Here is a 23190-nt window from a genome sequence, read left to right as displayed (position 1 = left end):
AATATATATTTATTAATATAACTCTAATTGTGTTCATCAGAAAGAAGAAAGTCATATACACCTAGGATGGCTTGAGGGTGAGTAAAGCGTGGGCTAATTTTAAAGTGAACTAATCCTTTAATGGCTGACGGCGATATCTATGGACTTAAGGTAATCAGCTAACCTATCTAGTTCTTTATATTGTTGGCATTTTATTCTATTTAAATATCTGAATATTAGTGACAATAATGATAATAATAAAAACTTTTATATATCAATCTGCATATAAGACGTTATGCTCATCTTTTCTTGCTCCTTTAAGGCTCCGTTCACATAATGGGTCTCATTCATGAAACATTTGTAAATATACGAGTAAATATGTGAGTGATTTGCGCGTAAAGAGACCTTCCCGAAATCTCTTCTGATATTTACGAAGTATTTGTGAATCAGGAGAAGTGATAGTGAAATGTGTGTGTGTGTTAATGAATTCCAATCAGTCGTAAATGGGACGCGCGTGCACGCTCATTCTCAATTACCATAAATCCCGCCCATTAAATCCAAATGACAACTATATATGGGCATCATATTATGACACCAAAGGAAGGATTTTATAGGAAACAATTTCCATAACAATTAAGGGGCCATTAGTTTGCCCAGCCCTATTGAAATCAATTAATTATTTGATTAAAGTGCTCCTTTTGCAGATGCTATTACTGGCTCTCACAATAAAAGTAACAAGAAAAAATTTATGTAATTACTATATATAATATTTTTTCAAAATGCTGTGTAATTATGTACCTTATTAAGGTGAATTAAAATGCAGCCTTATTAATGAGCAAAACGTTCGGATGTTAAACGCACTATTTACGCGTGGCTGGGAGCAGGTGTAGATTTCTTTCGTACCAACTAACATTTGGAAAATACAAACATTTTAATGAATCCGAAAATTTACGCCAGAACCACTTTACACACGATTTACACAAAAATTAGTACTGCTTGTGTTTCATGAATGAGACCCATTGCGTCTAAAAATGCGTGGAAAGCGTGTCTGCTTCCCGTGGCATCTGTCGTTGCTATGCAACCCTGAACTGCACTCTCCACGATGATGAGGAAGTATTAGCTAAGGATTAAGGATTTCTAGCACTTGCTTTAGCTTTACTACTAGATGTATTGATGGAGATGAGAAATAAAAAAACGCCCTGTACAGCTATGATCAACTGTTCGGCTGAGCTTTCAGTTTTGTTACGGAAAGTCACATGACCTGCGGTGCGCTTACGGCATTCTGAAAAGTTGAGAATTTTTCCATCTTGATGCGCTTGGAAAATGCACCGCATGCGTGTCGCGACCATGTCGCTTCCATTATGTGCACGCCTGCCGCACAGCTACATCTGAAATAACTTGCGCATGGAAAAAAATGTGATATGTGAACGGGCCCTAAAGGTATCTAGAGTAAAACGGCTCTATATTTAACACAGCGCATACAAAAGGCCTGAACCGTAAGTGATGCAACCTGTTTTACAGAATACAGAAGTTTGTAGTGCATAGCTCCCATTTTGACAAAACTTAATTTGTGTTAGAAAGCTAAAAAACTTAATGACATATTTAAATGAACCGAATTTACAACATTTAGTACATCATAGTTTGCAAAGCATGAAAACAGTATCTTGGCACTAGAGTCAACTAACCGAAATCCTGGCAGTTGGCCATCGGGGCATTCTTATTGTTAAACCAAGATTAAGTATTTATTTTATTACTATTACAACAATGTCAGTAAATGTTTAATTCCCCAATCATAAAATGATTCAGTTTTATACACAAGACTCAGTTCTTCAATATTATCCCCAATACCAGCTGCAGAAAATGTCAGTACTGCATCCACACACATTCCTTACTGTGAGACCTCTATCAGATTGGCTAAATGTCAAACCACAGTATTGGGTGCGAAACCACGAGTGGTAAAATCCCAACAACATGGTGAGGAGAGACAGAGGTGCAGTCCGAGGCATTGCAGCACAACACAGTTATGTAACCAGGAGATCTGTTTGCCCAATAAGGCTATGAATCCTCATCACTGTTTATGAAAGCAAAATAAATTGATAGCTAACCTCTGCACAAGTCATAATGACATTTTGCTGGGGAATACTTTATGATATAGTCAGTTTCCTTACTAACCGTCATTAACAATCATCATATCAACCATCCTTATGTTTTTCCTTAACAACAATCAGTATGGAGAGCTACAGTGATGGCACATTTTTGTAGGCCAAACAAGAAGTTAGCATCACCCTCGACAAAAAGCCAAAAGGATTTTTTTGGATTATTGCAGAAAATAAGTTCTGTGAAACGACAAAAAAATATGATACGTACACATTCTGTTCATCGTGATAATCTTCACAAATTAACACAACTTTTATGAATATTGAAGCCTAGATACAATCGGCAGGAATAAAAAGCTAAACGTAGGCTTTAAATGAACTACACCACAGTCACGTGACTTCAACATCACCACCATTAAGCTTCTGAAAACTCTTTCCAGCATGATTTAAAAACGTCTCGGGTTACTTGTGTAACCCTGGTTCCCTGAATAAGGGAACGAGACGCTACGTCGAAACGACGTGATGGGAACCCTCTGCGCATTGCGTCGTGAAGCACCTCTGTATCCAACCAATGATGAGACGGGACGTCAGAGGCGGGTGACGTCACGGACCAGGAAGCTATAAAGCACACCCAGAACAAAGAACGCTAGCTTCTGGAATATGTCTGAAGTAAGCGCTCATAGGTATGCCGGGGGTACGGCAACGTGACGTAGCGTCTCGTTCCCTTATTCAGGGAACCAGGGTTACACAAGTAACCCGAGACGTTCCCTTTCATGGGAACTATCGACGCTACGTCGAAACGACGTGATGGGAACGCTATCCCAACTAGGCCGTACAGCCAAATGCATGTCTGTTATCTTGTTGACAGTACCGCTGAACCTGGAGTGGAGTTAATATCTAGATTGTAAAATCTAATAAAAGTGTGCTGGGATGACCATCCGGCTGCATCACAAATATCCGACATGGGAACTCCTGACACCAGGGCCTTAGAGGCCGCCATACCCCTTGTAGAATGAGCCCGGACCACCAAAGGACATGGTTGTCCGGCTGCTTTGTACGCAAGAGAAATGGCCTCGACCACCCACTTGCTCATCCTCTGCTTAGACGCTGGGCCCCCTTTCTTAGGGGACCCATAACATACAAACAATTGGTCTGTCTTACGCCACAGGGCAGCTCTGTGGACATAAGTATCTAGGGCCCGGACAGGGCAAAGCAGATTAAGTTTTTCCTGATCCGCACTCCTAAATGGAGGGGGACAAAAGGCCTGAAGTACAATAGGACCCGGAACATTAGTGGGGACCTTGGGCACGTCTAGTGTGTAGGAATGCCTTCACCATTCCTGGTGAAAATTCCAAACATGATGGCAAAACTGATAACGCCTGCAGGTCTCCAATTCTTTTAAGAGACGAGATTGCCAATAAAAATATGGTCTTGAGTGTAAGGAACTTTTCAGAAACTTGTTCTAATGGTTCGAAAGGTGCCTCAGCTAACCCTTCTAACACTACCGCCAAATCCCAGGCTGGAGTCCTAGAACGTACCACAGGTCTCAGTCTTAGAGTACCACGGAGGAAGCGTATTACTAGGGGGTCTCGACCCACCGAGGAACCCCCTAAAGAAACATGAAATGCAGAAATAGCTGCAACATAAACCTTTAGTGTTGAGTGAGTTAATCCTTCCGAGAATTTTTCTTGGAGGAACTGAAGCACCGAATTTACAGGTGCGTGGACAGGGTCCGTTCCGTGTTGATTACACCAAGCAACGAACAACTTCCATTTGTATAGATATAACTTCCTCGTGGAGGGAGCTCTGGAGTTGAGAATGGTCTCCACAACCTCGGTTGAGAGACCAGAGTCTATGAACCTGGCCCCCTCAGAGGCCAGGCCCACAGTTTCCATAATTCCGGGCGAGGATGGAGTATCGTACCGCCCGCTTGTGACAGGAGATCCTGTCTGAGTGGAAGCTCCATCGGGGAGCCGTCTAGTAGAGATATTAGGTTTGCAAACCAAAACCTTGTCGGCCAGTATGGGGCCACCAGTATTAGACTGACCCCGTCCTGGCGGATTTTCTCCAGTACTCCTGGGAGCAGAGCAACCGGGGGGAAAGCGTACAGACGTAGCCTCGGCCACGTCTGCACCATGGCATCCAGCCCTAGAGGTGCTGGGTGCGTTAGAGAGTACCATAGTGGACACTGAGTCGACTCTTTTGAGGCAAATAGATCGACTTCCGCTCGACCGTACTTCTGCCATAGGAGCTCCGCCACCTCGGTGTGGAGTCTCCACTCCCCGGGCCTCGGCCCCTGTCTCGACAGGGCGTCTGCCCCCACATTCTGATTCCCTGGGATATATGCCGCTCTGAGCGAGAGGAACTTCCCTTGGGACCACAGGAGGATCTGACGTGCCAAGTAGTATAGTTAGCGAGACCGTAGACCCCCCTGGTGATTGATATAAGCGACCACCGTCGTGTTGTCCGTGCGGACCAACACATGATGGTCTCTCAGGTCTGGGAGGAAGTATTTTAATGCAAGAAATACCGCCATCATTTCCAGCCGATTTATGTGCCAGGAACGTTGATGGTCCTCCCAGAGACCCCGAGCCGAGCGACCACCCATGATCGCTCCCCAGCCCGTGAGGGAAGCATCTGTCGTAAGCATTCTGCGACGACGAGAAGTCCCCAACACAGGACCTTGGGACAAGAACCAAGGCTTCCTCCACACGGCCAGAGCTCGAAGGCATCGCCGCGAGACTTTGAACGTGTGGAGAGAGTTTCTCCTCGGAGAAAACCCCTTGGTCTTGAGCCACCACTGTAAGGGTCTCATGTGCAGCAGGCCAAAAGGTATCACGTTGGACGCAGCTGCCATCAGACCCAACAGTCTCTGAAACTGTTTCACAGTTAGTGACTGGCCTATTTTTACCCCATTCACGGCTCCGAGAATGGAATTCACACGAGCAGGAGACAGATAAGCCTGCATCGTGGTGGAATCCCAAACTACCCCTAGATAGTTGGTAATCTGACTTGGAACCAATGCACTTTTCTTTGCGTTGAGCCTCAGCCCAAGCTTTTTCATGTGTGACAGAACAACATCTCGATGCTGAGCTGCCAGCTGCTCCGTTTGAGCTAATATCAACCAATCGTCGATGTAATTCAGTACGCGGATGCCCTGGAGTCTCAGTGGAGCCAGAGTTGCAGCCACGCACTTTGTGAAAGTGCGGGGTGATAAGGATAGGCCAAATGGAAGAACCCTGTATTGGTAAGCTTCGCCCCTGAAAGCAAACCTGAGGAACTTCCTGTGAGAAGGATGGATGGATACATGGAAGTATGCGTCCTTCAGATCTATCGCCACAAACCAGTCCTCGGACCTGATCTGTGGGACAATCTGTCTGAGTGTAAGCATTTTGAACTTTAGTTTTTGTACAGAACGATTTAGTATTCGTAAATCGATTATGGGACGCAACCCTCCATCCTTCTTTGGAACGATAAAGTAGCGGCTGTAAAACCCTGACAGCTTGCTGGGAGGAGGAACCCTTTCTATAGCCCCTTTTTGCAAAAGTGTCATAACCTCTTGTTCCATAACCAGAGACTGCTCTGGGGTTACCACTGTGGGAAGAACCCCGTTGAACCTGGGCGGTTGAGAACCGAACTGTATTCTGTAACCCTGTTCTATAATGAGCAGCACCCATTTCGAAATATTCGGGAGAAGTTTCCATTCTTCCATAAATTCTACTAAGGGAACCAGTCTCTTGAGACTGGCCTCTGGTGTTTTTTGAGCACTTGGCTCGTTGGTCTGGACCGGCGCACCGGTAGACAAACTCCTCGGAGGATCGGTGGGAACCGCTGCGCCCTGTCGCACACTGGGTGGCAGGGTTGGCAGAACGGCCCCTTGAGGGCACCGAAGAGGCGCTGACACTTGGTGTTTTAATATCAGGACCTCTCCGGAGGGGACTGCCCTCTGAAACCCTGGCCGACTGGCGTCAGGATTTCTTCGAGGCCTTCCGAGAGATAATAACGGTCCTCAGATCCGTTCTACCTCTGGAAGGCCTTGCCTGCGTTGACCGCCCCGGTCCCCAAGCTTTTTGCGGGGGAGCACGGGTGGCCACGCTGGCTTTTTGTTGCTCTCTACAAGCAGAGGAGCTGGCTACCGGCCGAGGCTGCTCCCGCCCAGCAGTCTCGGGGGGATTAATGCGGCGGGGAAGGAATCTCTGGAAGGCCGCTGACTGTTTACGTGTCTCCTGGAACCTGTCGACGACTGATGACATAGCATCGCCGAACAGGCCCACAGGAGACAGCGGCGCATCCAAGAGGACATTTTTATCTTTGTCCTTGATGTCAGATAGATTCAGCCACAGATGCCTCTCCGTGGCCACCAGGGCTGCCATAGAGCGGCCGATTGACTTGGCCGTCTCCTTGGTGGCCCGGAGAGCAAGATCTGTGGCTTTACGGATTTCCTGAACCGTTTCAAATGTAGCTTCCCCGCTCTCGTCAATTTCCCCCAGCAGGTCAGCTTGGTAAGCTTGTAATATTGACATAGTATGTAAACAAGCCGCCGCCTGACCTGCCGCCGAATAAGCCTTGCCCACCAAGCCCGATGTTGTTCTTAGGGGCTTAGTGGGCAGTGTCGGGGTCTTGAGGGACGATGCCGACTCAGGCGAGAGATAGCTCGCAAGCGTCTCTTCTACCGGAGGCATCGCCCCATAGCCGTAGTGTTTCAGCCCCATAATATTACTATATGTGGATGTTTGGGGGCTGAAAACACGATATTGGACTGGGCGATTCCACGACCTCGACACCTCGGTGTGGAGATCGTGAAAAAACGGCAGACCCCGACGCTGTGGTAGTGACCTAGGTTGGAGAAAGCGCTCATCGAGTTTGCTTTTTTGATTTGTGTCGCTTCTCTCCGCGGGCCAGTCGATCTTGAGCTTATCGACGGCCCGCGTCACTACCTCCAGCAGCTCCTCATATGCTGGTGATGAGGATGGCGGTCCCTCATCACCAGGGTCGACGCTTACTACATCAACCTCCTCAGAGGAAGATATATTAAGCGCCGGTGCCTCTCTCCGGGGGGAAGAAACCGCAGAGCGTGCTTCCACCGCTGGAGAAGAGACACTGGGTCTGGCAGGTAAGGGAAGAGATGAGGCAGAGCCCGTCTCAACCCCCTCCACCAGATCCATCTGTGAACCCCACGAACGCAGCCTTCGCTGTGCCTCAGCAACAGCGGGACCAGACCCGTGGGGAACACGGGACGCAGCACTCTCCTCGAAGAGTGCTCGCCGTGATCTCAGGACTCTCAGTGTGAGCCGTTCACAGTGGACACAGACAGCTCCCTCGAGAGCTGCCTGTGCGTGTTCGGCTCCCAAGCAGATAACGCACATCTCGTGTGTGTCCCCACCCGAGATGAATCTAGTGCAGGGATGCACACACTTCCTAAAAATCTGCTTGTCCTGAGCTGTGTCTTTTTGTTTCTCCGCCATTGTTGTTTTCTACACTGAAATATATATATATATATGTATATAGTGATGTGCTTTTAACTGAATCTTGTCCTCAGACAAAGATATCAGCAACGTGGTAGACAAACAACAGCAAATAAGACACACAAGATACAGATAGCGCTTACTGAAGACAACAGAAGCTAGCGTTCTTTGTTCTGGGTGTGCTTTATAGCTTCCTGGTCCGTGACGTCACCCGCCTCTGACGTCCCGTCTCATCATTGGTTGGATACAGAGGTGCTTCACGACGCAATGCGCAGAGGGTTCCCATCACGTTGTTTCGACGTATCGTCGATAGTTCCCATGAAAGGGAACTTTGAGTTAGAATGGTTTGCAAGAGCACAATAATAAACACAACAGGGCTGTGATGATGTTTAATGTCTCTGACATCCTCCGTAGCCCCTATTTAGCCACTTGTTAGCAGCTGCTTTTTTCAAGACAAGTAAAAGCTTTAATAAAATTACAAGGGGGGTATAACTGATGTATTTTATGCCATAGAATAAAACGTGAAAATGTTTTTAGCTGGTGTTAACCAAAGACCTTATTTCAAGCATTTGAGCAAGCATTCAAGCAACCAGAATTCCATGGCAATAGTGCTATAAAATGTTAAGTCGTTTTCGGGATTTGGCCAACAAAAATACACCATCCCTGCAACACTCTGTTAAAGCACTGTAAGTGTTCAGAATATTCATGAAGGAACCCACACTTGCACTCACCTGGTCATGATATTCAATCCCCATACTCAAGGTGTTGATAAGGATGGCAATCATAATTCCTCGATTAAAGTATTTGCTATCCACTATGCGTGTCAATCGGTCCCGGAAGTCCTCCCAGTACTGAGCAAGGCGGTTACGCTCCTCCAGTATTTTATGATGGGGTGCACGGCTGGGTTTGAACTCTGCTCCATGGGAGAACTCATATACTACGTCTCCTTCTGATCTGGAGTGGTCTGAATCACCGAGCTCCAGATCCAAGTTCTCCAGGGCCCTTGTGCAATACTGGCAACTCAGGAGCTCAAGAAGCAACTGACTGGGCACCACACCAGCTATCTGCAACAGCACACGACTGTGGCCTACATGGGGGAAAAACACAGTCAGTCAACAGTTACTGCGGTTCATGCATTTCAGTGCATTAAGGAAACACAACTGAACTATTTCATTTGCTAATTAGGAAGCTAACATGCATGTCATGTACAAGGGTCATATCTTACTTTTTTATTTATTTTATTGAGTTCTCATAAACATTATTTCTCATACAAAGTAACACTATAACATAATTATTTTTTTTATAATGCAATACCGTAATCATGTTGCTTTTAAAAGTGACATTCCTGAACACTGATGGCTGATTTGTCTGTTGCTGTTGTGCATTACTTTTGGATTGAGGACATTTTTCAGAAGGAACATGACCTTTAAGTAATTCACATGATTTATTCTATCTGGCGTATAACTCAAACATCAATAAGTCTCACAAACAACCTAACATTTATTGTGAGGTCGCTTATTTGAATGATTACACATATCTGGATCTAGTTTGCTCCACTTTACCAGTCAATTTAATTACTAGTCCACAAATAGTAATTCTACATAGAAACTGATATAGATATGGACTGATATAGAAATGAAAACTGGCTTGGCCATGAAAAAGATGCCTTGGTTCTCTGGGGCTAAACAAACAATACAATGCAAAACGAAGTGTACGAAATTCTACTCATTCATTCCAAATACACATAGTACTGGGACAAATTTACTGCTCCTTTAAAAGGAACAATTGACCAAAAATGAAAAATTCTGTCCAAATTCCATGCCTTCTGAAGGAACAGGAACATAATTTAAAGGGATATTTCATTCTAAAATGAAAATTCTTTCATCATTTACTCACCATCATGCCATTCTAAATGACATGAGGGTGACATAAGGGTGATTCAATGATGGCAGAAGGTCCATTTTTGGTGATCCCTCAAAGTCATTATTGAATGAAAATCTGAATCTCTGCATTTTAAAATTTGTCACATCACAATTGGTTACAAAACAGAGGAACCAGTTGCTGCATTTCTCTCCAAATCTTTCATTTTCTAAACATTTGTCTGAAGGAGTGTAACTTCTGATATTGTTTCTTGGAGTAATACTATAGTAAGAAACTTGTCAACTCCTCATTGGTCCATGCCCAGCATCTCGCCTCTTATTCTGTTTCAGACAGTCAAAACCCAACCTTCAATGTAAACTTTGACTTACATTAAACTCCATCACCTCTGCCTACAGTGCATAAACTTATGTGAATTTTGACGTTATGCATTTACATTCAAGTTTTCTTGAGTGCAAATTAAAAATGTGAACTTAAATAGTTTTAGTGACATTTCTAATCACTGATGTCTTATTCCCGCAACACACCAAGCTGACGCTGATGAACTAGTGGCAACGAAAGCAGACTGCGGGGTTGGATTACCTCGGCAGCGTCTGTGTCCAAAGTTGCCCTGACACCAAACTGACGCACGACACCCGATGGCCAAGTACACGTCCGTTCTGGGACTGCTTAAGAAGAAATGCCTTTCTGTACCAGCAGGTGGCAGTAGCTGAACAACCAATCAGGGGTGCGTTTCCCGAAAGCATCGTTGGTGAACCAGGTCGTAAGTCCCATTGAACTGTAATGGTAACGACGGAACTTGCGACCATAGTTTGCTTTGGGAAACATGCCCCAAAATGATTAGATGGCCCGACTGACCGAAGAGCTCCGACACTGATTCAACCTGTCGAATCGGCCGAAAAAAGCCCACGAGAACCAACTTCAGCCAACGTTGCAGAACACACTGACAAAACTTAGTTGGCCGACAAACAAAAACTGCCCGAATGCTGACCGTTGGCTTGGTGTGTTTCGGGCTTTACAGACATAACTGAATAAATATAAATTATTTTGGTTTGGAAAAAAAAATAGATGTTGAGAGAATTTTTATATTTGGGTGAACTAACACTTTAATACTACTCAACTACCCCAGCAGTCTGAATCATTGAAAACAAACTGATCTTTTCCCTCCAATGACAGAATAAGCCTGCTGCCTCCGTCTAACACGAGGAATCAACTGTTGACTTAGGATTTTAAAGGGCTTGATGGCCACAGTTGCTGGTGGAGCACTCAACCTGTCGCCTCACTCGTTAAAAGATTGTGTTAATGACTTTAACATTTGAGGTATCGATTTTCTGTCGCATTTGTAAAGGGCTGCCTAACAATCTCTTGTTAGAACGCCTTTCATTATTCCGAAAAAGGTTGTGTAGGGTGAAAACAACTAGACCTGAGAGGAAGAAGAAACAATGACTATGAAAAACTTACTATGTTCACCCATGAGCTGGTGCAACTTCTCAAAGGGATCAATTGCATCACATCCTGTATTTATATCCGATTCCCTCCTCCCTTTCCCTGCAGAACTGCTGCCTGTATAGCTGCAGAGGAGGGAGGGCAAGATGGTTGGATAGTTCATCCCCCCGTTTAGTCGTCCAAGCGGCGGCACGCTCACCGTCGCGCTCATTCGCCCTTGCGGGGCCTCGTGAAAGTCACCTTGATAAATGCTGTGCACTGACTGAGTCCTGGAAGAAAGATTGTGCATGCCAGTTGGCTGAGAGCACACGGTCAGTTGCGGCCCCGTTGTGATAGACCTCATTTCCAGAGCCTCGCCGGGCCCCGTAGAGGCCACAGGACTGGGGCTGCCATTGCTGAGGTGACAGTGCTGTCGTTGGTGCTGTTGGATGAGGTTGTGGATGGAACGGACCCAGTGTCCACCACCCCTGTGCCTGCTGTGACCATTCGCCCCGCCGCTGCCGCCTCCTCCCCCACTCAGCACGCTGTTGGGGTTCACCTTCTTTCTGCGCTTGCTCTGCCAGCCGTTGTAGATGCGAGAAGCGCGACGCTTTACCTTGCGGTACAGGTGGCTGATGTACCTGAGCATCTCCTCGTAGCAGCTCCCCGGCTCAGAGTAGCTGGCAAGGGTGCTGTCATTGGAGAGGTAACATGCTCGCTGCTCCTGCATCAGCTGGTTCTCACGCTGTTTTGTTTCTGAGAACTGGGTTGCTATTACAACCAGGCACAGGTTGATCATGAAGAAAGAACCCACCTGAGAGAAACAAAAGTCACTTTAGTTTACCATCATGAACATGAGAAGTCTTTTCAATGCCTGTTTAATACCTGTTTTACACCTCACATGTAGATGGCATACAAACAGTACACTACAGTTCAAAATTTTGGGGTTACCAGGATTTTTTTTTTTTTAAGAATTTTATCAAAAATCCATTAATCCTGTGAAATATTACGCGAAATTGAAATTTTTTGTTTAAATTAATTTATTAATTATTTAATCATTTAATGAATCAATTAATACTATTTTTAAATATATTTTAAAATGGTACTATTCCTGTGATGACAAAGCTGAATTCTCAGCATCATTACTCCAGTCTTCAGTGTCACATGATCCTTCAGAAATCATTCTAATATGCTGATTTGATTCTCACGAAACATTTCTAACTTTATCCAGGATTTTGCTCAATTCACACTCAGGAACTGAACTGTAATTTTAAAGTCATTCTCAATTCAAATTCCTGAATTTGAATTTAAACTTAGGACTTTGAATTCTAAATAAGGTCACACATAGGAAGTTTTTATAGGAAACAGATGCATCTATTTGCAATGTCTCCAGTAGAAAATTTATATATACTACTTTTTTTTAATCAAATGTATGGACCAGGGTTGAGGAACATTTCATTTACTGAAATACCTGCTGTTACAGTAATGCTGCTGCTCTGCTTGCACTCTACTCATGTATACGGTGTGAAACAGGCTGAAAATATTAAAAACTTTCAATTTGAGTATACTTACTATAATAAGCAATATAAAATATATAAAATTGTAAAAGGAGTGGGCATCCATAACGTAATACATGATGTCCACCCATCCTTCCAAAGTAATAACCTGCAAAAAAACAAAAGAGAAATTAAGAAGAAATGCTGTGAGATGAAAGACTTAATTGATCATTATCTTGAGCTTGGCCCAGCAGAATAGCAGTCTCAGGTGCCTGGCTCACATTTCCAACTGTGCAGATGGCTGGTGGCTCAAACACTGAGTTTTGAGAGTTCGTCTGGGGAATTGAAAGCCTGCAAGTTTAGTGTTTTTTTTTTTTTTTTTTTTGCAGGTTTTTGAAAATAACAAATGAGTTCAAACACATTCAAATGTAGAGCACTGTTAATGCACCCTGACCTAAGCTAAAGTTTCGATAAATTACCTCAATTTAGACACCCAGATGAAGACATCTCTAATTTTTGTCCTGAACACAAAGTAGAAAGGACAAAAAAAATATAGCATGGCACAGAGTGATGCTAGAGGTCTGATTGTTAGTTTGATTACAGTAAAAGTAGTAGTGCAGGGTTACGTCTGTTAGCATTGAGTCATTTGTTTTGGAAGCTCTGCGCCTGCAGCACTACATTTCATTCCCATCCAGCTGTATCATTTAGCATTAGACGTAATGTTTGAAACCTTGTTTTTCTCATTCTTTCTGTGCTGTCTACTGGATTAATTTTCTGGTTCTGGAAAGACATTTTGGTTTTTAAAAGAGACAAATTTCTGTTGTTCACATAAAAACAAAAACATGAATCATGAATTTTGATTTCTGCAGTGCATCCACACAGTTGGCTTTAAAACAGCTGATTCAAAACTTAGCCAAATTTACATTTTGTAAATGAGACTGTACTGCTAGACACACAATTTTACATAATTTATTATAGCCTCTTTTTACACACTGTACACAGCCATACCAGACATCATTTCAAAATAATTACTTAAGAGTCCATTTGGGCTCAGGATTTAATGGATGTCAGAATAAAAAAAATACTTTTTACTCTGATTGTTTTCAGCTGGTCACAGCACTAATATCCTTGAATATTTCCTTATGTGGGTGTTTCTTTGAATATTGGCACTTGAAGAATTTTATAAAATAAAATAAACACTCTCACTAGTTGTCCACTAAATAGTATTCTCTGATGGAATTAGTTCACGGAAATGTCAATTTTAACACTTTGGGGTTTTTTTTAGAATAAAACTGTCAGCTTGTGTCAAAGTAAATAAAGTTTCATAGATAGCATTTTATGCATTCAAAATGTGCACAATTAACTAATATTTTCAAACTTTAAGCATAATTTAGTAAAATATCTGACAAATTACAAGTATCTGAAAAATGCCTTGAATAATGAAAAATATACATTTTAGGATTTAATATTTATTGTTTGAAAAAGGATCAGTTTATATAAAGAAAATAAATGAAATATAAACACAATAAATATTAAATCCTAAAATATTATTTTTTTATAATTCATGATTTTTATTACTCCATTTGTAAAATGCCAACCCTATTTTTTATGATTGATTTTCATTTTTTTAAGACAGTCTGGATCTGGAACAACTTAAAAATACCATGCCATCATTTATTTTTATTTTCCTTTTTAAATACATGTTAGGTATATTTGTTTTAAAGTTCAATTTTACAGTAACCTTATATAAGAAGGTTTATCTAGACATAAAAGGGCTAATAGGTATAAAAAAAAACAAAAAACAAAAAAAAAAAACACTTGTTTTAGAAAAACCTGCTCCCAGAGGTGTCATCTTATGAGCACAATCCAGGCCCTATTAAAATCTTATGTTGACACAGGTGAAAACCCTTCAGGCCCTCTTTTATAATTGCATACCCTGTACTGTCATTATAGCCTGGCCAAAAGGGACACCACGTGACTGACCCACTTGTAATGATCGGACAAATGAGACCGACATTCATTTCCACAGACTATAGCACACAGTCTATATATATAGCATATATATATATAGCACTATAGCATCATTGTATGTCCGTACAGTGGGCCTAATGCGCCTCTCCACCAAAGGCATGACTGCGCATGTTAAATACTAGTAGTCTGTGCCATCAATTCGTCTGTGGTGATTCAACTCTGCTGATGAGGATGGATTGAAAGTACTGATGAGTTAATATGCAGCGGGACACTTTTTCTATTCTTATTTAATTTCCACAGGCTGCGATACAAGATATCATTTTCCCATTGAAAAATCTCATCACTTCTGAGAAAGGGGCAGAAATAACTAAAACAGACATTTGCTCAGTGGAGATTATTCAATTATTTGGTGTGGTTGGAGCGTGCTTAACAAGAATTTGTCCTTTCAAGAAGAAAATTTAGCAAAAAAAAAAGTCGTAAAAAGCCTCATCTATCTTTGGAGTAACTAGGGCCTTTGACTTCAGGGAAAAGAACAATGATGCTTACTAATGCATTTCCATTCCCAGCGTCCAACAAAAAAAACCTTCAGTCATGTAGAAAATCAAGAGGAACGTACCTGGAATATCGCAATCCAGGCATATCCAATATTATCGAAGTTCACTGCCCCTTTGTGCGGGTTGAGCTCCCCGGCCTTACACACATTGTAATACTGGTTCCAGTTAACACAGCTGCTGTTGCTGGACCCATCCAGGCCAGAGTAGGCATGTCCTGGTGGAGATGCATTTAAAGTGCACTCAACACCATACTTGAGGGGGGGCACCTCACTGCAGCGCAGCATGCCGTTCTCCTTAATGGAGGAGCAGATGAAGGGGTTATCCTCACCGTCTTCATTCATGTAGTACGGACTCATGAACGACAGATTGTAAAGGCTGTGGAAACACATGAAAAACAAATCGAAATATATCAACTGACTGTAACTGAAACATTGTATCATTGTAAGTCATTTACATGAGAGGACCCCTGCAGAACCTCATGACTGTGTGCCAAGGTTAATAAGTCTCTTAAAATATCAGGTAATTTGACCTTTTTATGACGAGGCAAGGTTGGTTCAGGTTTTAAAATGTCATGTGGTGCATAAAAAAAAAAAAAAAAAAAAAAAAAAACCTTACCTTGACAAAACATATTTAAAAAAATTAGGATGTTGACACTTCTACATATTCAAGGCGTGAGGACAATATGTTATTAGTTACACCACATGACACTTAAGGTAGCAGCCGATCACGTGACCGGCTTGGAGATTTCAGGAAAAAAAAAAAACAAGAAAAAAAAAAACAAGATGGTGGTCTCTCAATCTGATAGTTCTCAAAAAATTAACTGTAACTTGGTGAATACTAATCACAGAAAAATTACACTTATGTCTAAAAAAACGTTAAGATGTCAGGTTTTAAATCATGTTAGTCAAATCGAAAACAAACCTTCTGTGTTTATGTAATCTGTATGAAAAGAGAGCCATGTCAGAAGTCCGTGATTCAGCTCATTATCCGCTAATGCGGCCACGCCCACGGAGCCAGCGCTATTCAGACGCAAATTCAGAGGCAATACATGCATTCATCGTCTCAATCGTGTATTTATTGTCTTGAAAGTGTTTATCTGGATGTAACAGTCATGGTTAGCGAGCTCTAGAAGACATGCAGTTAGTTCCTGTTTACTTTTCTTCTATGGATGAATTTTAGATGAGTTTTTGTTTCTTTAGTGCCCTCCAGCTGCAGTATGAATTGGAAACTCCATTCATGGAATAGCCTCTTCTTCTTTTAGATGAATTTGTGGACTAAAAATGCACAGAGAGCGCCCTCCGACTTCAAGGGTGAATTGAAAACACCAGCGCTCATAGTAATGACTGTGAATATTAAATAAAAATAACTCCTCTGTATAGAAAATTGACAAACATATGAGAATCCAATATTTCTCCAAATGTGCATGCTTTTAAACTAAAAGCCTATATTCAGACTCTTTGCATCACAGAAATACATTATATTTTAAAGTATAATATAAAACCATTACTTTATATTGTAATATTTTTCTGTACGTTTCATATATCATGATGAGCTTGAGACATCACAGGTTTTTTTTTCACAGCCTACCTGACTGAAATGCCTCATTAATATGCAAGTCATTTCAGCTCATTACTATCCAATTATTTTGTCTTCACAGGTGAGAATGGCCCATTTTCAGTGGTGATTCACGCCTCCTTGCATACTGTGTTTATTGGCAAAAAGTGTCTTATAAAACAATATATTGATTTAGTTTTTGTATGAAGGAATAGGCAGCATAATTTTTACATAATTTTGAAGCAAAAACTCTAGTTTACAACCTCCAATACCCTAAAGTATTGTAAAGACAGATTTACTATACTTTTTTTGGCCTTATTTCAGTGACTTAAGTTTTTTGTTTTTTCAATAACCACGCATAAATGTTATTCCTTCAAAAACACAAACATGTACGTACATGTTCCTCACATATTATTGTAGCCTAGTTTGTGCTGAATACAGTGTAATGACACTTTTTCCATTAATATGTAAATGAACAACTGAAAAAAGCACAAATGTCAGGGCATGTCAAAACTTCTCCAAGCCCCAAATCAGCCTCAGACTCCAGAGGGTTAAAATAGCAACAGATGTCCAATTTAATGTCCTTAGGCTGTTATTAATTAATTTTTAGTTAAATGCTAAAAAGATGTGCTCCATGTAACATCTGCAGTGGCATAGGCCGTAGGGATTGTGGCACTTAACTTTTGATGCGATCGACCCAGGTTCAAAAGTGCCTTTTGCCAAACTCGCTCTTCTCCCTTTCCCCATCACAAATTAGATTGGCAAGGCATTTTTATTTAATAAAATGTAAGAAAATATTTGAAAAGTTGAATTAGAATGCCTAACAAGTGTTTAACTATAAAGTATTTATTGGGTTGGCAATAGATTTTCTCCTCTCTGACTGGTTGCTGCCAACTGTCCATTGCCCTGTTAGTTAGTTAATTAGTTGCCCTGTGTCTCACCAGGTTGCCCGTTGACAGCAACATTGCCCAAAAGGTTGCCCCATGTATCATCATATCGTCATTAAATTTAAAATAGAAAATGGTAGAAACATTGTTCAAAACCATCTGAAACCAACAGGGCATCAAGAGAACCCTTTTTTTTTAGAAAAACTTGGTAAATGTGTTTTAAACAACATTTTAAAAATATTTTTCCTTTTCTTTATCGTGGACACTCTTGCATACCATTAATTCATCTGCCTAATATGTTTAAATTAGGTCAGAAGTAAGTTTAAAAAAAAAAAAAAAAAAAAAAAAGTTAATTTCAAAATGACTATTATTATTTTTTATGTACATCACTGGGGACCCTGGAGCCCCCAAACATAAAACAAATTACATTTAAAACAGAACCTGATTAGACATTGTTATTAAAACAAGATATACACTGACGAGTCTGGGAATATCACATCATAAATGGTATTGTAAAGCGACAGAAAAAAAATTAAATCAACTAAAGGCTGAACCGGGTCAAAACTCTGCTTTTACTGCCATCATATGCAGTGCTTAATATAATTTACTCTCAATAAAATGAAAATAAACTTTCAGCAAAAACACTTTAGAACAGGACATTTCACAAGCTCCTATTTCATGCTAAATAAGAACTGGCAGATGAAAATGTTATTGCTCTAGCATGTTTGAATCACAAGGGCTATTACACAAACACATGCATTTTCAGAGCACCAATTTGTCCATTTACATCAAAATGATTTATAATTCAACCCATTTTGATGATTACAGTCTATAATCATCAATGCCTCTAAAGACTCTTTTATTTATTTAATGTGGTTTTACTCTTGTATCTTTGTTGGAGGTGTGTGTACCTTCAGTGCTCGGGGACCAATGCTCAGCACTGATTTGATGCCAGGGTGCAATGTTCAGTTTACAAGACTGTCAGTGGCTGAAATGCCATTGCTGCTGGCAACAGTTGGCTGCCACTTTGGATCATGTCGGTAGTGCTGACATGCTCCCAGCGGAGAGAGGGTAAAAGAGGAGAAAAAGGGAAGAAGGCTGCCGGTTAGATAAGAGAAGGACAGTACTTACGTTTTCACGTCATCTGGCATGAAACACCGATTCCTAAGCAGTCCAGCCCACAGCTGCACCCCGACAATGCCGAATATAAAGAAGACAAAAAAGCACAGCAGGAGGACGTTGCCTAACATAGGCAGAGTATCAAGAAGCAGAGTCACCAGTATCCTCATACCTGAAATACAAAAGCACAAAAGAACACAGTATTTTAATTGTCCCGTGTTTACTCCATAATGCTTTTAGGCTTTGCATAATATTCTATGCTTTATTATAAATAAATTGGATAGACCAGTGTATGGATTAATCAGACAGTATTTTGAGATTATCAACCTTGACTGATAACTGTTGATTTGAAAATCTAATAGCCTTGCCAATGTTCATTTTTCACAATCTTTTTGAGTGAATTTTAATTAAATATTTAAAAAAAAAAAGTAAATGTGCATTTGATTTCAGCCATGTTGGTATTAAAAGTATATCATATTGCAAATGGACACATTTATGAGGTGAGCTTTTATACATTATTTTAACTAGAGGAGCACTAGATACTACATGATAACTACACTGTCCACCTTAAAGGGTTATTTCACACAAAAAGTACAATTTTGTCATTAATTACTGCCCCTTGTGTCATTCCACAGACCTTGGTTCATCTTCAGAACACAAATTAAGATATATTTAATGAAGTATGACTCCAGTGGTTTGTGCAAACAAAGCACTCATGTCACTTCATAAAACTGAGGTTAAACCACTGGAGTCACATGGAGTAATTTAATTATGTCTTTAATGAGGGTGACTAATTAATGACTGAATTTTCACTTTTGGGTGAACTAACCCTTTAAGAGACCTTTTGATTCACAAATACTAAGAAAAGTTACTTACATGAAACTACATTAAGACCAACAGAATTCTCCTAAATGTTGTCCCAACTAGTAAAACAGTTGTTGGAAAAAAAGAAATTCAAATTGGACAATATTAAGGGTTTATGAGTTCCCAGCATGCATTGCAGAATTAATAAATTATATGGTTACTGTTATAGGACTGATTTGCTGTTTGCTGTACTATTTTACGTCGTGGGTTGTGGTTTTAATATTTTGGCATCCGGTCCATATCTCTAAAATGGGATTTTAACATTTAAATTAAAAATAAATTGTCTGTTTATCCTAATCTATTATTGATGGTTGTTTTGTTAATAAAAGTATTTGTAGCTGAAGGTCACATCTCTGCTCTTTTGTTGAACTTGTTTTGCTGCAAGGTGTTAAACAAAATTATTTCCGTGGGCATAATTCCCTGGTGGCGTAGAAGGGAGTTAAGTGTGACCTTTTGATACAGCTCGGCTACATGTAGTTCCCTTGATGAATTTATTGTCTAAATGAGTCATTTTGCATTTAGTGAATGAACACATTCAAATTGAAAAAAAGAGTAATGTTACTTAGGATTAGGGTTGTCAAAAATATCGATATTTCGATAAATATCAATACTGAAATATCTGAACGGTACCAATACTAATTTCCCGAAGTATCGATACTAGCCGTGCTTTCACTTTCACTTCTCTCCAAAGGCGCGTTGACGACCAGCACATGCGCACGCGCACTCGTCTCATTTGCTCTGGTTAGCAAAAGTGAAGTGAATGGAAAGATGGCGAGTGCAGCGCCCGCGCGACCGGCTTTGGTTGATAAGGAAACAGCAGAAGTGCTATCTGGAAATATTTTGCATATGAGGCAAATGAACATGGAAAGTCGAAGGACACAAGCAAGCCAATATGCAAGAGATGCTACAGAACAGTGCTAACAAAAGGCGCTAACACCACTAATATAGCAAAGCACCTGAGAGACCGACAGCCGGATCTGAATTGTTAAAAGCACTATATAAATAAAGGTGACTTGACGACTTCATGTCGATCCAGTGAGCACTGTTTTCGCGTGTGATGCATGCACGTTTGCGTTTAAATCTGTTCATCAAATAACGTTAATGTATTAACCAACTTTTATGACCGATGAGCAATGCATTTGTTACAGTATATTTTAATCTTTGATAACAGTAGGTATTAGGTAATAAAAATATAGCGGATCATGTTAGCTCCGGTCCAATGAAAAAATATTAACAAATACAACTTTTAACTTTGATTAACAAATGTTTTGTAAGTATTTTTCATTGCATTACAGTAATGGGTGTCAATCTCACTCACCTCTGTAGAGAAAATCTGCATAAAACCGCAGCAACAGATTCCATTTAATTATTTTGTTTACTAATTTGATACTTGATGCATAAGATTGCACTGATTTTGTTTTTGCTTGAAGTTTAAGTATCTTTTGTTGACATTGTGATTTGATTTTACTTGGAAATACAAAAGATTGCACTTTTTTTTTTACTTGCAATTTATTGGTTTTTGAATGTAATGCAATCTGAGAGGCTTTTGAACAAGTGCACTACCTCAGGACAGTTTTGTTAATGTAAAATATATGTTCTAGGTTAAAAAATAACCCCTTAATATTGTGGCAGTTTTTTTCTCCGTGGTATCGAAAATGGTATCGAATATCGATATTTTTCAAGGTATCGTATCGAAGTTAGAAATTCTAGTATCGTGACAACACTACTTAGGATAATTTTTAAAACAATAGTTGAGAGGATCTAAAACTTTTTTTTTTACAGTGCATATAGTGTAATGTAAATCAAATGGCAAACCTTATGTTTTAGAATGACAACTTTAACCTAAATTGGTCCAACTTGTTAATGCTCGACAGAGCAGAGAAATTGCATATTTTAAGTGCGCTGCAGAGGGACCGCGGGGATTGACTGAGTCTAACTTTAATGAAAAAATTAAGACTTAAACCACTGAACAAATACCCAATTCCATTATCCTCCACTGCAGGTTTTCACAACCCCTGAAAAAAGCTAACCATAACTCAGAACACCACATAGCAAGACCCTAGCAATCACATATGTGCTAACAACTAGTCAGAACACATTAGCAACCCACCCACGACACCTTAGCTACCAAGTAGCAATGCCCTGTCAACACCCTACAGTAGCATTGTTTTGCACAGGCAAAGAACACTCTTTGAGAGTGGATGCAGAATTCTAGTGTAGTGCTGAGAATTACCATAATAGGAAAAGCTTGAGGAATGTATTTCACATGCTAATATAAACTCACATCAGAACTTTCAGGCAGTTAAATATTACACTGTCCTAAAGAATACAAACAACGACTGTCAAAGTTAGCATATTAATGTATGCAATTAATTAAACTGTAATGTTATTTTTACTTCACACAGTTAACACATTAAATCTGACACTACAATGGGTTTATTCTGTTCTGTGATTACTAAAAACATGAAGAATGTTTAACAAAAGTTATATTAGGACCGATTAACAATGAATTCATGATTATCATCATTAATTGATATAATTAATTCTCTCCTAGGTGAACTATCAAAAAATAAATAAATTGCTGCTGTAGAAGTGAAAAGTAATTTGGACAAACAGTAATTAGATGACTGTCAGATGCAACCTAGGCTCATTGGAAAAAAATTACAAACATTTAGGTAGAGACATGTTTTTCCTGTGAGCCTGAGGTTGGTCTAAAAGGACAAAATTAATTTTACAAATATAATTCTGTAAAGTGTGTGAGGCTGGGGGGTATGCATATATTTTTGTGCAAGTAAGAATCTCTGTAGTTCACATATATTGTGCTGCAATTGAAACCAAAATGTGTCCATGTTATGTATTTTTTGTGAGATTGTGAAATGAATTATGATCAAATATTTTGATCAACTGACAGCCCTAACAAAAAACAAACCAAAGAGCAAAAGAAAATCAGTTGCGTCACATGGCCCAGTGATCAAGACAGTTCGATGGCTCACTAACCCCGGGTTTCACAGACAAAGCTTAAAGGCCCGTTCACACCAAGAATGAGGACTATAAAGATAACGATAAAGATATAGCTGTGGTGTGGACAGTGCTATTTTATATTTAGAATGATTTTTAGAACTATAACAAGAACAATATAGAGAAACGCCCCAGGTTACTTCACTGTAACCCTATTCCCTGAAAAGGCGGGAACGAGAAGCTGTGCTTGATCAGTGCTATGGGAACGTCTTTATTTGTGACCAGCTGTGAATATATGTGTAAAACAACGTCAATAAAATTGACCTATATTTATAGCCTTGCGTGACGTCATAGGAATGTGCCGTAGCGAGGCTATAATTAGATGTGCCACCTGTGCATCAGCAGATATTTTGTCTGAAGAGCAGTCCTGAGACATCTCAGTGCGGCAATGAAGCGCAGCTTGGAGTGTAGCCTTTTCAGGGAACAGGGTTACAGTGAAGTAACCCGGGACGTTCCCTTTCAAAGGCGGGAACGAGAAGCTGCGCTTCGGATCAGCGCTATGGGAACGAGAATACCCACGCCACCGCACTGTGTCCGGACCCCCTTGCTGTGAAGTGTTTTACAAAGCGCAGAGAGTCTCAGACACTAGCTTGCAATGTTGACTCAAGGACTCAAGAGCCCGGAGTAACATGAACATCCAAACTATAAAATCTTATGAATGTGTGCGGAGAGGACCAACCTGCCACATCACAAACATTTTGTAAGGGGGTGCCCCCCGCCAAAGCTCTAGAAGAGGCAACCCCCCTGGTAGAATAAGCCCTGATGCCTGTTGGCGAAGTTTGAACACGTGCCTCGTAGGCAAGGGCAATAGCATCTCTCACCCAATGTGACATGGTCTGGTTCATGGCGGCCGCACCCCTGCTATGACCGCCAAAAATGAATAG

The 23190-nt window shown here is 40.8% G+C and overlaps 1 protein-coding gene across 2 annotated transcripts in view; it reads right to left on the bottom strand.

Moving 5' to 3' along the window:
* cacna1ha (calcium channel, voltage-dependent, T type, alpha 1H subunit a) overlaps positions 1-23190 on the bottom strand; it is an 89496-nt gene that overhangs the window by 49838 nt on the left and 16468 nt on the right. For both annotated transcript variants that reach the window (XM_067382370.1, XM_067382371.1), the window contains exons 4-8: positions 18437-18596; positions 14927-15239; positions 12416-12508; positions 10880-11657; positions 8272-8627 (exon numbers count right to left, since the gene is read on the bottom strand). In XM_067382370.1, coding sequence (XP_067238471.1) covers positions 8272-8627; positions 10880-11657; positions 12416-12508; positions 14927-15239; positions 18437-18596 — 1700 coding nt within the window. The remainder of the gene's footprint in view (positions 1-8271; positions 8628-10879; positions 11658-12415; positions 12509-14926; positions 15240-18436; positions 18597-23190) is intronic.

This window comes from Chanodichthys erythropterus, chromosome 3 (assembly GCF_024489055.1).
Source record: "Chanodichthys erythropterus isolate Z2021 chromosome 3, ASM2448905v1, whole genome shotgun sequence".
NCBI classification, from domain to species: domain Eukaryota; kingdom Metazoa; phylum Chordata; class Actinopteri; order Cypriniformes; family Xenocyprididae; genus Chanodichthys; species Chanodichthys erythropterus.
The sequence above is the reverse complement of the archived record's forward strand: the minus strand, read 5'-3'. Positions and strand labels throughout refer to the sequence as shown.